This window comes from Salvelinus fontinalis, chromosome 3 (assembly GCF_029448725.1).
Source record: "Salvelinus fontinalis isolate EN_2023a chromosome 3, ASM2944872v1, whole genome shotgun sequence".
In the NCBI taxonomy this organism is placed as follows: Eukaryota; Metazoa; Chordata; class Actinopteri; order Salmoniformes; family Salmonidae; genus Salvelinus; species Salvelinus fontinalis.
In genome coordinates this window covers 8,408,316-8,423,178 of record NC_074667.1, presented here as the reverse complement: position 1 = coordinate 8,423,178, position 14,863 = coordinate 8,408,316, and the positions used below count along the sequence as shown (strand labels likewise).

The 14,863-nt window shown below is 43.9% G+C and overlaps 1 protein-coding gene across 1 annotated transcript in view; it reads left to right on the top strand.

Moving 5' to 3' along the window:
* The window catches only part of LOC129835121 (alpha-1,6-mannosylglycoprotein 6-beta-N-acetylglucosaminyltransferase B-like), a 143,270-nt gene that overhangs the window by 58,390 nt on the left and 70,017 nt on the right, over positions 1 to 14,863 (top strand). Inside the window, exon 4 of the mRNA XM_055900518.1 lies at positions 14,198 to 14,367. Coding sequence (XP_055756493.1) covers positions 14,198 to 14,367 — 170 coding nt within the window. The remainder of the gene's footprint in view (positions 1 to 14,197; positions 14,368 to 14,863) is intronic.

The window sequence follows — 14,863 nt, the reverse complement described above, 5'->3', positions numbered from 1 at the left end:
AATACCAAATATACTCATAAACAGATCAATGTTGTTAACCATTTTGTAATAGGCAAACTCAACCCTTAGTCTTTCTGCCAACATCCCCTCCAGCATTCCCACCACATCCACAGACCCCTGTCCCCGAATACTGTTCTTTTGGGTCTTCCATATTGCTAATTTTGCTGCCCCGGACACAAAATTAAGCAAAATAACTACACTCCTTTGACTAAACCGGTACTTTAGCCCAAATTTAAACTGTTGGGAAGAGAAAACCTCTCACAGAGCTGAGAACCAGCTACTGATCAGGTCAATCATCCCGACCAACCTGGGACACTGTCAGAACAGATGTGCCAGAGTTTCAGACTCAGCACAGAATGGACACCCTTCCTCAACAGTAGGATCCAGGTGTACCAGATGCATGTTAATGGCTATGGCTCCATGTATTATCCTCCATTGGAGGTCAGCCGTCCTCTTTTCAATAGGCAAACACAACCTTGTCGATTTGACCCCTTCCAGGGAAGAAACACAGGACACTTTTACACAGATTTTCTACACAGCCTTCTTTCCCACGGCCTTGATCTCCCCCAGCTCCGGGGTATGGAAGGAAAGCAGCATCCCCACTTCCTCCTCGAATGCCCCCGCCGCAACACTGACATTCAGCGCAGGGAACGTATAATCCAGACCCTCCGTCCATCGATCAGAATTGGAAGTGTCAGTCACATACTGCCGATTGAAGTATTGGCAAGGAATCGCAGACCTCAGCGACGACCTTCCTCAGTAGGCGAGATGATCGGATCCCCGCTCTTTCTCCCAGCTCCTCCAAACAATCTGCTCCTGCTCCGCATCAGATGACCCAGCTTGGGACGCCCCACACTTAACAGGCATGAACGTAGGATGGCTGAACCCAGAGCACGGGACTGAATGGCAGTGTTGTGAAAAAGAGGCTCTTCAAAGAGCCACATCTCTGGTGGCGTGCCGGCCTTACGGGACTTGACAACAACTATGCATAACAGACTCATAAAATGTAGTCAAGCCAGACAAATCACTCCCCTCTAGCTTTAAAGAGGAAAAGATGCTTGTCAAAGATGCAGCCATCTCTCCTCATCAATGTGTAGGCTGTTGTCGACCCAGCTAGAACCGTCACTGTACAACAGTCTCTGGGCCGCTTGGAGCCGGAAAGCCATGATCCTGGAAGAAACGTCCACCAGGCCTTGCCCACCCTCGTGCAGTGGGAGGTACAGGGCTGCAGCATTTAATCGAGTGTTGTCCCGACCAGAGGAAATTGACAAGGGTCCTCTGAAGCTCTTGTATCAACAGCCTCTGATGGCGGTAAAATCATTAGTCTGCGCCACAGGGTAGAGGCAACTAGATTATTGGCTACCAGCGCCCTTCCCCTATAAGACAGCTGAGGTAGCACTTATTTACACCTTGACAATCTGGCACACACTTTCTCCACTACACCCTCCCTAGTTATTTTTCTGAAAGACATCGGAGCCTAGAAAACCCCCAGTCTTCATCCCATCTCTGCCCCACTGAATCCCCCCTGGTAACCGTGGAGCAGACCCCATCTGAATCCCCCCTGGTAACCGTGGAGCAGACCCCATCTGAATCCCCCCTGGTAACCGTGGAGCAGACCCCATCTGAATCCCCCCTGGTAACCGTGGAGCAGACCCCATCTGAATCCCCCCTGGTAACCGTGGAGCAGACCCCATCTGAATCCCCCCTGGTAACCGTGGAGCAGACCCCATCTGAATCCCCCCTGGTAACCGTGGAGCAGACCCCATCTGAATCCCCCCTGGTAACCGTGGAGCAGACCCCATCTGAATCCCCCCTGGTAACCGTGGAGCAGACCCCATCTGAATCCCCCCTGGTAACCGTGGAGCGGACCCCATCTGGAGCTGACCTGCCCACAGCGCTTCACTCTTTCCCCAATTGACTCTAGCTGAGGAGGCCCCCTCATACACCTTTAAAGTGTTTGATAGAACCTTAACATCCTCACCCCCTATAATATTAACTGTCCCGTCATCTGCCTACGCAGACAGTGCTATCGTGGGACCCTTCATTACACCTGGCACAGAGAAACCAGTACGCCTCGCTCTTAAAAACAAAGCATTGGTTCCATTGCCAGACAATGTAACTGTTCTGAAATTGGTCATCCCTGCCTGATACCCCTTTGGATGGGGATGGGGCAACTCAATCCACCCCTTCACCATACATGAGGGCCCAGCATACAGTAAACTCATCCAAGATTTTTTTTAAACATCCCCAAACCCAAAGGCTTTCATTGTTTTGAACAAGTACTGGTGGTCCACATGATCAAAAGCCTTCTCCTGATCCAAAGAAAGTAAACCCACACATCAGACAGTTTACAAATGTCTAAAACGTATTTTATTAGAAACAAGTTATCAACAATAGAGCGATCAGGTCCACAGTAAGACGGGTCCTTTTGGACCAACACCCTCAGATATTCTTTCAACCTGTTTGAGAGACATTTAAATACGGTTTTATATTCTGCACACAGCAATGCAACAGGTCGCCACTTTTTTAGAAGAGCCAAATCCCCCTTTTTTGGCAACAATGAATGCACAGCACGTTGACAGGATACAGGAAGAGAACCCTCATGAAAATATTCACACACCACTTCATAAACCCCCCCCCCCCAATAGACCCCCAAAAGTCAGATGGTAAACCATCGATGCCAGAGGCTCGGCCTGATGAGAGCTGCATAACAGCTGTGGACAGCTCCTTCAGAGTAATGTCAGAGTCCAAAGCGGCTCTCTGCTCAGGGCCCAATTGAGGAAGTCCATGTAACAACTGTTTAGCACACAGAGAATCACAATCATCCGCCTTATAGAGGGCAGAGTAGAAATCCACGGCATTTCACTGTCATCCGTGGTCACCTACCCATCAGGGAGACGAAGGCAATACGCTCTGTACCCTCATTACGAGCATAAACATTCCAACAACAAAAAAACAGAACTTCCACCTGGACCAATAAAACACGACCCAAGACAATCTTTGTTGTAGGTACCACAGTCACCCCTAAGCCTGAAGAAAACTAAATTGCCCCCCCAGCACTGAAATTAGTACCATGACTGAGTATACGCTGCCCCTCCCACCACATACCTCAGTCAACCTCATTTTCCTCATCACTATGTGTCTCCTGTAGAAAAACTACATTAAACATTTTCTGTTTTATTACTTCTAACGCCCAAGCCCTCTTATTCCTGTCCCTTCCACCATTAATACTGAGAGAACCTCCCCTTAGTACCTCCACGTAGAAAAGAGAAAGGAGAAGCAGAAGACACCACAGAGAAACCAGACTAAGAGAAGAAACACACCCTATGAGGCATGATCATCATCAGTTTTCATTTTCTCTTAACCTGCCCACGTTTCCCACGACCTTTCGTTGCCGTGACAGCAGTAACACATTTCCTCAAGGGAAAAAGCTTCTTCACACTCAACTTGTCTAACCCCACCGTCTTCTGTAACACCACAGCTGACCTCACAAACTCATTAACATCAACAACAAAAAAATGGCCAATTTCACAGATTTACCAAAAGTCGGCTCCAGGAACCCATTTATCTCCTCTAGATTATAAATTGAGTCGTCGCCAGCTGCTATCATATCAAGAGAGATATCCATATCCTTCTCCTGATCCTCCTCAACTGAGGCCACAGACCTCTGACTCATCTCAGCCACATCACTCCCCACTTGCACCCCATCACTCGTACCAGGCATCTCCTCCACTACCTGGGAGACTAGCCCCACCTGAACCCCATTACTCGTAGTGGGCATCTCCTCCACTACCTGGGAGACTAGCTCCACATGAACCCCCTCCTGTACCCCATCACTCGTACGGGGCATCTCCTCACCAGTCTGAGAAAATGGCTTCCCAGATCTGTCTTTACCTCCTACAACAATGTGTTTCTGCTGCATAACAGCCGGGTGTTTGAAACGACATAACCTGTTTCAAAGCTGGGTGTTTGCAACCCAATGGGACAATCTTAATTGAACTTGCAAACTTCCCACACCTCAATAACTCGCGCTCCAACAGCTCATTGGGAATAAACGGCGGTACATTTGAAATCGTTACCCTTGTTGACGGAGGAAGAAAGCGGCGCAACTTGAATAAACATACCTTTAAGAAGTACGCCGTGCTCCACCGTACGATCAACAAGACTGCTCTTCTTTAAGAACAGAACACCGCCGCTTCACTCATCTGCGACGCATAAGCAACATTCTCATAGCCTACCGTCTCTCCTACGGCGACCAGAAACTCCTCCGCAGTGACAGTAGCTTCAGTAACACACCTAAAGCCGTGCCGAAGTGACCGGGACGGCGCCCCCATGTGGGTTGCCATCGCCGCCAAGAAAATTCTACCACAACAAATAAATAATCACCTTAATCATGCATAGAAAAATGAAAACCACCAAGAAAAGGAAAACAAGAAGGAAAACACAGGAGATCAAACTCCAGACAACACTCGCATACGCTCATACAACTCCCAACATGCACCAAACACTCCAAGCATGCAGAGAGAGAGAGAGTGGTAGGGAGAGAGAGGTACAGTAGAGAGAGAAAGAGAGAGGTAAGAGAGAGAGAGAGACAGAGGGAGAGAGACTGAGAGACTGAGAGAGAAAGAGACTGAGAGAGAGAGGGGGGGGTTGTCTTGTTTTGTTATTGCCTTTGCTTGTTGCCACGTTAAGTCAGGGAATTCAGTGGTATTCAGTTATTTCAAATGAAAAAAGAAGGTACATGAAAGAAAGAGTGAAGGTGAGTTCTCCCTTTACCTTCCCAGTGTTACCACCTTCAATGAATGCAGTTTGCTCTATTATTGTGTCATGCACACTCAGCAACATGATCAAGTAAAGAGTGAAGGTAAACAAAAGTGAAAGGGAGAGAGAGGGAGTGGTCAAGAGAAGGGGTAGAGAGAGAGAGAGGGAGGACCGGAGAAATCGAAAGATGGCACGAATGAGAGGTGATAAAAGAACAGGCCCTCATCCTTCACTCCTCACATCTTGTCTCTGCCCGTTTCTCTCTCTAAAAGAAGCCAGCAGGCCTCAGATCTGCGTCCATCCACACAGAACCTCCACAGTATTGATTAAAGGAGCCGTCTTGTGCCTCAAACGCATGACGTGGATTTGTTATTTCAGATTGGTCCTCTCCTCCTCTCTCCGACTGTGTGATACGGTGCTATCTCTACACCAGATGTTTCAATGCTTTAACTGCAGTTTTAGTGCGCTGGTCCAAAGCTGTTTATCATGACGTAATTGGTAGACAGAGGCTGCTGTGTGTGCTGATTAATACTGATCGGGGATCAGTGTACAGCCCCGTGATGGAGTGCTTAATATGTGGATAATATCTGATCCCAGATCAGGTGTTGACTGTCATTCTCTGGTATGCTTGTGTGTCTACCCCACCAGGAGACGACATGTCAGGAACTAAAGAACTAAATAATAAAACACTTGGGAGTCCTCTTAATTGAGGAAAAGCAGCCTGCCACCGTTTAACTCTGACCCCTGTGCTGCCTATCTTTACCTCGATCCTGCTCTTCCTCCCTCTCTGCCTCTGTCTCTGACTCTCTCCACTGATGCAATCCCAATTTAGTATTCCTCTCCGGTTCACTTTTTAACCTTCCAAAATGTTCTGGGGATTAAATTATGTTTCCCTTGATTGAGTTTGTTTGGTTTGTTTATTGTGTATGCTCCGGGAAAAGGAATAACTTCCTAGAGCGGAGAGAGAGATAGAAAGGGAGTAAGGGAGAGAGATAGCGAGAGCGATAGGGGGAGGGAAGGAGAGAGAGACAAAGGGAGAGAGATAGGGAGAGGGAAGGAGAGAGAGACAAAGGGAGAGAGATAGAGAGAGCGATAGGGAGAGGGAAGGAGAGAGAGACAAAGGGAGAGAGATAGAGAGAGCGATAGGGAGAGGGAAGGAGAGAGAGACAAAGGGAGAGGGAAGGAGAGAGACATAGAGAGAGAATAACCATTATTTCACCTGTCAGTGGCAGAAACAGGGACAGGGAAGGGATCCCAGGAGAGCATGGAATAGAGGAGTCTTTGTCTGTGTGTGTCTTGTGTGCACCGTTTTACATTTTCTATAATATATGCCACTCAACAGAGGCTGTTATCCAGAGAGACTTACAGTGCAGTGAGTGCATACTGAGTGCATATAGTTCTAGTTCATGTATGTGATCCCTGAGGGAATTGAACCGACTACCTTTGGAAAGAGTGGGGTTTCAAAAAGTTCCATTCCTGCTCTGACGAACATCGAGAGAGAGAGACAGACAGACAGAAAGTACAAGATCCTGTCTCTTGAGTGTGTTGAACTATTTTTGTGGGGACCAGAAGTCTCCACAAGAATAGTTAAACACGTCCACACACTATATACGCCACTCAACAGAGGCTGTTATCCAGAGAGACTTACAGTGCAGTGAGTGCATATGTCTCTAGTTCATGTATGTGAATAGTAAACAAACATTTGACCAACTGTGGACATTTTGTTGGTCCCCACAAGGTCAAATGCTGTTTCTGGGGGGTTTAGGGTTAAGGTTAGAATTAGTGTTATGGTTATAATTACATTACCGGTTATTGTTAGGAGCTAGGGTTAGTTTTAGGGTTACGGTTAGGAGCTAGAGTTAGGTTTAGGGTTAGGGTTAAGATTAGGTTCTTGGGTTAAGGTTAGGGTTAGGGTAAGGTTAAGAGTGCAAGTTGGGATTAGGTTTATGAAAAATAGGATTTTGAATGGGACTGAATTGTATGTCCCTACAAGGTTAGCTGTACAAGAGTGTGTGTGTGTGTGTGTGTTAGTTAGGTAGTTAGTTAGAGAAATCCTGACTGACTGTGGGACGCCCCAAAAGCTTCCTAGTGACTTTCAATCATTTCCCCGTCAAGACAGTTTGAACCTTTCCTGATAGCTGTATAACACCTGAGGAGTTTCTACCTAGTTCTTTAAACTAGAACATCTCTGAGGAAAACTGTAACAATCCTTATCGTTGATGATAATGACTTACCTTTATGCAGAGTTTTAGTCTGAAAGGGATCTGAATTGAAAGAAGGAACTCACCACATCCACCCGCATTTACTACAACACACCTTGTTCTGTTGCACTGAATTACTCAAACACAGAAGCATAGTCCAACACTGAGTGTGGAAATAAAGTATTTCTGGACAAAGAAAGAGAGCTTTGAAGCTCTAAAGCAGTGATAAACAAACTGAATTTAAACATATAGAAACAAACTGAATAGAAACATATAGAAACAAACTGAATAGAAACATATAGAAACAAACTGAATAGAAACATATAGAAACAAACTGAATAGAAACCTATAGAAACAAACGTAATAGAAACCTATAGAAACAAACTGAATAGAAACATATAGAAACAAACTGAATAGAAACCGATAGAAACAAACGTAATAGAAACCTATAGAAACAAACAGAATAGAAACAAACAGAATAGAAACATATAGAAACAAACTGAATAGAAACCTATAGAAACAAACGGAATAGAAACCTATAGAAACAAACTGAATAGAAACATATAGAAACAAACTGAATAGAAACCTATAGAAACAAACAGAATAGAAACCTATAGAAACAAACTGAATAGAAACATATAGAAACAATCTGAATAGAAACATATAGAAACAAACTGAATAGAAACATATAGAAACAAACAGAATAGAAACATATAGAAACAAACAGAATAGAAACATATAGAAACAAACTGAATAGAAACCTATAGAAACAAACAGAATAGAAACATATAGAAACAAACTGGATAGAAACATATAGAAACAAACTGAATAGCGGCAGGTAGCCAAGTGGTTAGAGCGTTGGACTAGTAACCGAAAGGTTGCAAGATCAAATCCCAGAGCTGACAAGGTAAAAATCTGCCGTTCTGCCCCTGAACAAGGCAGTTAACCCACTGTTCCTAGGCCGTCATTGAAAATAAGAATTTGTTCTGACTTGCCTAGTAAAATATATGTTTCGAACGAGGGAGTAATGGGAGTCTCTACTATGCCTGAGGGATGCTTTTAGAACACGGTGCTATCTAGAACCTAAAGGATTCTCCGGCTGTGCCCATAGGATAACCCTATGAAGAACCCTTGTTGGTTCCAGGTAGAACCATTTTGGTTCCAAGTAGAACCGTTCTGGGTTCCATGTAGGTTCCCTTCCAATGAGGGTTCTACCTGGAACCAGTCCTATAGGGACTGACGAAAACCCCTTTTAGAGCCCTTTTTCTAAGAGCGTATAGGAGAGCTATGGGAGACCCGCATGGACTGCATTTCTCCCTTCAATTCCAGGCTGTTTGATGAGCAGTGTTCACGGCTGAGTCTATGTATGCTGTTCTTTACAAAACAATCCTAGCACTTAAAGACCCAATCCTAGCACTTAAAGTGTGTGTGTGTGTGATGACCTCATCACTCTTGGTACCACATAAAACACTAAGTTTAGACTCACTCACACGTAAAACACTAAGTTTAGACTCACTCACACATAAAACACAAAGTTTAGACTCACTCACACTTAAAACACTAAGTTTAGACTCACTCACACATAAAACACAAAGTTTAGACTCACTCACACATAAAACACAAAGTTTAGACTCACTCACACTTAAAACACTAAGTTTAGTCTCACTCACTCACACATAAAACACTAAGTTTAGACTCACTCACACATAAAACACTAAGTTTAGACTCACTCACACATAAAACACTAAGTTTAGACTCACTCACTCACACTTAAAACACTAAGTTTAGACTCACTCACTCACACTTAAAACACGAAGTTTAGACTCACTCACACATAAAACACTAAGTTTACACTCACTCACACATAAAACACTAAGTTTAGACTCACTCACACATAAAACACTAAGTTTAGACTCACTCACACATAAAACACTAAGTTTAGACTCACTCACACATAAAACACAAAGTTTAGACTCACTCACACATAAAACACTAAGTTTAGACTCACTCACTCACACTTAAAACACTAAGTTTAGACTCACTCACACATAAAACACTAAGTTTAGACTCACTCACACATAAAATACTAAGTTTAGACTCACTCACACTTAAAACACTAAGTTTAGACTCACTCACACATAAAATACTAAGTGTAGACTCACACACTTAAAACACTAAGTTTAGACTCACTCACACATAAAACACTGTTTAGACTCACTCACACATAAAACACTAAGTTTAGACTCACACACACATAAAATACTAAGTTTAGACTCACACACACTTAAAACACTAAGTTTAGACTCACTCACACATAAAACACTAAGTTTAGACTCACTCACACATAAAACACTAAGTTTAGACTCACTCACACATAAAATACTAAGTTTAGACTCACACACTTAAAACACTAAGTTTAGACTCTCTCACACACGTACCCATACACACACACACATCAAGGTCACCGACTTGTCAGTGATACACATCGGCCGCCGAGCAAGACTGGTGCACTGTGCTGTTCCCCTATGTCCTCCCTCTGCAGCTTCACAGATGACTTATCTTCCTCACACTGCGCTGCACTCCACCACTCTGTGTGTGCGTGCGTGCGTGTTCAATTTTTCTCCAAAGTTCCTATCAGCAGTAGACATTCTCTTTGCCAGTCCTACAGCCACTTTATCACTATTAGAGACTATGACAATTATATTGTAGCAGTGCCACTGGGAGGGGGAAATTGAATTTAACACCATAGAAGGTGTAGCAGTGTGTGCAGGTGGTAAGATGGTGTGTAAGGGTACAGGGAAGCAGGTGGTTGAGTTGAAGATAAGGTAGTCTCTGTTCTTTCCCCGTCTGTTTCGTAGCCGTCTTTGCCTCTGGATCCATTGTGGTTTTCTGTTGCAGAGAGTGTTCTTCCTACTTCGTTCCTTGGGTTCTTTCGCTGTCAGAGGGAGAAACAGACGCATGGATGCACAAATGTTCACCCATACACAGACAGAGACCCTCAGGGAGCGTCAGAAGTCCACTGTATAAACAGATACCTCCGTATGCGTGTTCAGACTCCTTAGAGAGTCACAGGGGGTGAGGTAACTGAGTCGCTGTGTGTGTGTGCATGCAGGCATGCACAGTATGTGTAAAATGTGTAACCGGATCTTATGCCTTGATCACACCGACAGCGTCATTGTGCAAAATGGTACGTGGGCGGCATCGTCTGGATATGTGTCCAACAAAAGTTCGACATTCACCTTCTGCTACCATTTCTGTCAAGCCGTCTACGCCTACAGTTTGACGCATACCTTCGATAAATCCAACGTATAAAGCCACACAGAACGCTCTGCAACTGCCTCCGCAGTCGGAAACCTACTTCAAGGTTAAATATCAAGGTTACATTTCCAACATCATTCCAGTGTGTTTCATGAAGCTGCCTCCCATTTATACTTCAGTGGAGGGGAATTCACTTTGGCAAATTGAGATGAATGCTACCCATTAGCAAAAAGACAAATCCCGTTTTTCTACAGTACCACACCAACACTACCAGAGCCAACCCACTAGGTTACTCACTCAGCAATAGAGGGCTGTCTCCAGCGTGTGAACTGAAATTCCTCCCTCCACACTAGTGTTTCTGCATTAGTCCGTGGTTGCCAGATCAGTGTGATATCCCCCTTTTTGGCCAAAGGCATTCTCAGGGCTGAAGTCATCTGCCATCTGCCACCCAAACTGTAATTTAATTGCACTTCACTTTTTTTTTATGAAGCACAAGTTTAACATGGAAAGCTTATTAAATCAGTGTGATATTTCATTTCATACCAGTCGCGTATTCGCTGGCCCTCGATTCGCTCGACTATGCATCCCATAGACACTCTCTCGACACACACACACCCACCCACACCCACACACACAGACACACACTCATTTCGGGGCTTAGAAGCCAGCAGAGATGAGACATGGAGAACTGGTATGAGCTGGTTTTGAAGTGTGTCTATGGCAGGGATGTTTCTATGGGGCTGTGTATTACTGTGTGTATATTTCAGAATCTATTTCTATCTCCTGTCCTTGAGGGCCGCTGTGTATTCTTGTTTTCATCCTAATTACTTTCTAATAACAGACTACTTTTTAATTCGACCTGGGCGACCAGGAGTGTGAAATCGTTTGCTTATTAATGAGACAAATCAATCTCATCCGGATCATTAATTCCACTCTTTTGAGTTCCGTTCCCTCCATTCTGGCGCTCATACAATCTGACGGGAGATGGCTAGAGGAGGAGGAGGAGGAGGAGGAGGAGGAGGAGGAGGAGGAGGAGGAGGAGGAGGAGGAGGAGGAGGAGGAGGAGAAGGTGGTGGTGTGTGCCAGTGTTGTTGTTTAGCATCCTGCCAGCCGCTGACTATGACTTTTAGCGCATAATTAGACAGTGACTCAGGCATCACACACAGGACAGAGAGAGGGGGAGAGAGAGAGGGGGGGGAGAGAGTGAGACAGAGAGAGAGGAAAAGGGAGGATGAAAGGAGGGAAGGAGGGGTGGCAGAGGGAGAGAGAGAAAGGAGGAGAGAGGGAGAGAGAGAGGGAGAGAGGGAGAGAGAGAGAGAGGGAGAGAGAGAGGGAGAGAGAGAGGGAGAGAGAGAGGGAGAGAGAGAGGGAGAGAGAGAGAGAGGAGGAAGAGAGACGAGGGTAAAATAGCCTCCAGGAACTTAATGAGGTATGCCCTGCTGAGTGGAGAAAAGGCTGTTAATCACTTCCACAGCAGTTCAGACTGACACACACATACTCATCGAACCACGCTGCTTACACACACACTCTCACACACACACTATCTTTCACACGCACGCACGCACGCACGCACGCACGCACGCACGCACGCACGCAAACACACACACACACACACACACACACACACACACACACACACACACACACACACACACACACACACACCACATACACACACACACACACACACACACACACATACACACTCACACACATACACAAACTCACCACTCTCATAAGCTCATCATGTAAAAGCCAGTGAAAGTTTGTCTCTGTGTGTCTATCTGGGGCAGAAGGGCTTTTCATGCTGTGTTAGCTCGTCAGGATTACTCTGCCCAGCACCTCTCTGACATGACTGACTGAGATGCATCCCAAATTGTGCCCTATTCCCTACCTAGTGCACTACTTTTCACCAGGGCTCTGGTCAAAAGTAGTGCACTACGCAGGGAATAGGGAGACATTTGGAATGCAAGCTCTGTCCAATACACAGCAGGAATGTGTTCTGTCTCTGATACCATAGTGTATTATTACAGAAGCATGTTTTATTACAGCAAGAGTCAGATGTATGATTAACAGAAAATGTAGGCAGATGTCCGTTGTCTATTGACAATATTTGATTGATTGAGGATGAACATGTGCTCTTGTGTGTCTGATGCTAATTACTGTATTATTACAGCTACAGTTGGGTTCTGAACTGGTATAAATGTTTTCTTGATTTCTAATACAATGGGAGGCAGGGTTTGGGTTAATTTAATTTAATTCAATTCAACCTGTGAATTTAAATTTACATTTGAATTTAAATTGGACACACCCACCGAAAGCAGAATTTAAATTCTATTTGAATGACAGGAAGTCAAATTTAATTCAAGGCTGTTCATAGAAATTCAACTGAAAAGTGAAGCATGAAAATTATTTCCTTTTTACATTTAAGTCATTTAGCAGACGCTCTTATCCAGAGCGACTTACAAATTGGAAAGTTCATACATATTCATCCTGGTCCCCCCGTGGGGAATGAACCCACAACCCTGGTGTTGCAAGCGCCATGCTCTACCAACTGAGCCCAATGACACATGTTTTACCCAAAGAACATGTCAATTATTACTTAAGAAATACAGATACCATTTCAAATATCAAATAGATTATCACTCATAGATGTATTTTATTATACTTTTTGTCATGAGATGTGAGATTGTTCCCTTCCATTCTGGAGTGTTTGGTTTGAAATTTAGTTTTTCTGACTAGTTTTTTATAACATGTTAGTGAAGTATGAATTATTATAGACAACCTACAAAATTATCTTAGAATATTTAAATCATATGTTTAACATAGTATTGGTTACCATACAAGATGTCAAAATTGACATGGTAAATTCTGCTGTTCACATAAATAATATCTATTTGAATAGTCAAAACCCATTTGAATTTCATTGAATAAAAATTCTACTTCCTTCAATTCAAATTCCATTCAAATGATGCTTCCTGTGGGGTGTAGTCAATTGAAATTCTGCTTCCTGTGGGGTGTGGTTAATTCAAATGATACTTCCTGTGGGGTGTGGTCAATTCAAATTCAATTCAACTTCTACAATTGAAATTGATTCAAAGAACAATATGCAACTCAATGGCGAAGGTGCATAAACATGTTGGAATTCAGATATGACGTCATGGTTTTATCACTATCCAAATAGTTTTTTAACGACGGCGTGCTACATAATTCAATGTGCCAATAAATCAACACTGTTTACTTTTACCGTTTTTCAAATTGCCTGCTTCTTGGAGCTTAAATTGGGACCATGTATACTGCGCTAATGATGCTAAAAAGAAAAAGAGTAACAGAGAGCATAGTACAATACAGTGAACTTAGCAAACAAGGCATTTGTGGTAAGTACATCTTTATGCACCGCCGCTATTCCGAATTGCTAGGACGATGAACATGTGTTCATGTCTGATACTTAGAGAACCATGTCTACTGTATTATTAAGGCTAGTTGGATGGCTGATGACCACTAAAGCTCTCTCTCAAGTAACCCCAAAAGTACACGTTTATTGTAAACCCAGACAAAGTCACCTGATTTAACTCATTGCGGGCTTGATGACTGGTTGAAAAGTTGAATCAGGTGTGCTTGTCCCGGGCTACAACTACAGTGTGTGCTGTTGGGTCGAGAAGTTCGGGAACGCTGGTCTAATGTAGATGCTCAGTGCCTGTTCTGTGTATGCTAGCAATGACTGACTGGCTACGTCTAGCACACTGGGAGATTGAACACGTGTTCACGTCTGATACTTATAAAACCATGCGTTGTGGCTGGAGTCGGGTGGTTGACGTGCGATGAGCACTAAAGCTCTGTTAATGATGACAACGTGATGATGTGTAATGTAATGTATGCAGACGTTCAGAGGTGTCATTTATCTCAGGTTTTCTTCTTCATTTTAAGTAATAATATAAAAATAGTGTAGTTAAATAAACATGTATATTTCCCCCCAGATCCTGGTGCACGTGGGCTTCCTGACAGAGGAGTCAGGGGACGTGTTCAGCCCCAAGGTACTGAAGGGAGGTCCCCTGGGGGAGATGGTCCAGTGGGCCGACATCCTCACAGCCCTCCACGTCCTGGGACACAACCTCAAGATCTCCATGTCTGTCAAGGAACTACAGGGGTGAGTCAGCATCTTATAATGTTACAACGATGTTAATAGGAAACTGTGTTTTGGCTGTGTCTTGATTCGATCACCTTTTGATTGATTGAATTTGTTTGGGTGTTTTCGTGTGTGGTCGATTGGAAGCGGCTTCATTGATCTGACCACAGCCATTTTCTTACATTTTGTTTAGTCAGCTACTGGCCAATACAGTAGGGCAATTAGCAGGTGCTTTTATCCAAGGCGACTTACAGATCCTCCAATGTGATGGTGTTAAAAAGTGCTTTGTGATCAATGGACAGATGGTGCTCGTTTGTATTTGATTGCTGTCCATTTCATCACTTTGACTTATTCTATGTTGATTCATTGAATTGCAATGGGAACACTTACAGTGTCTATAGAAGGTCTACACCGCCATTCTACACCCCCGGTCTTTCCCATTTTGCTGCCTTAAAAGTTGATCTAAAAATGGATTCAAATAGATTTTCAAAGTGAAAGAAAATTGTCCAACTAAAAC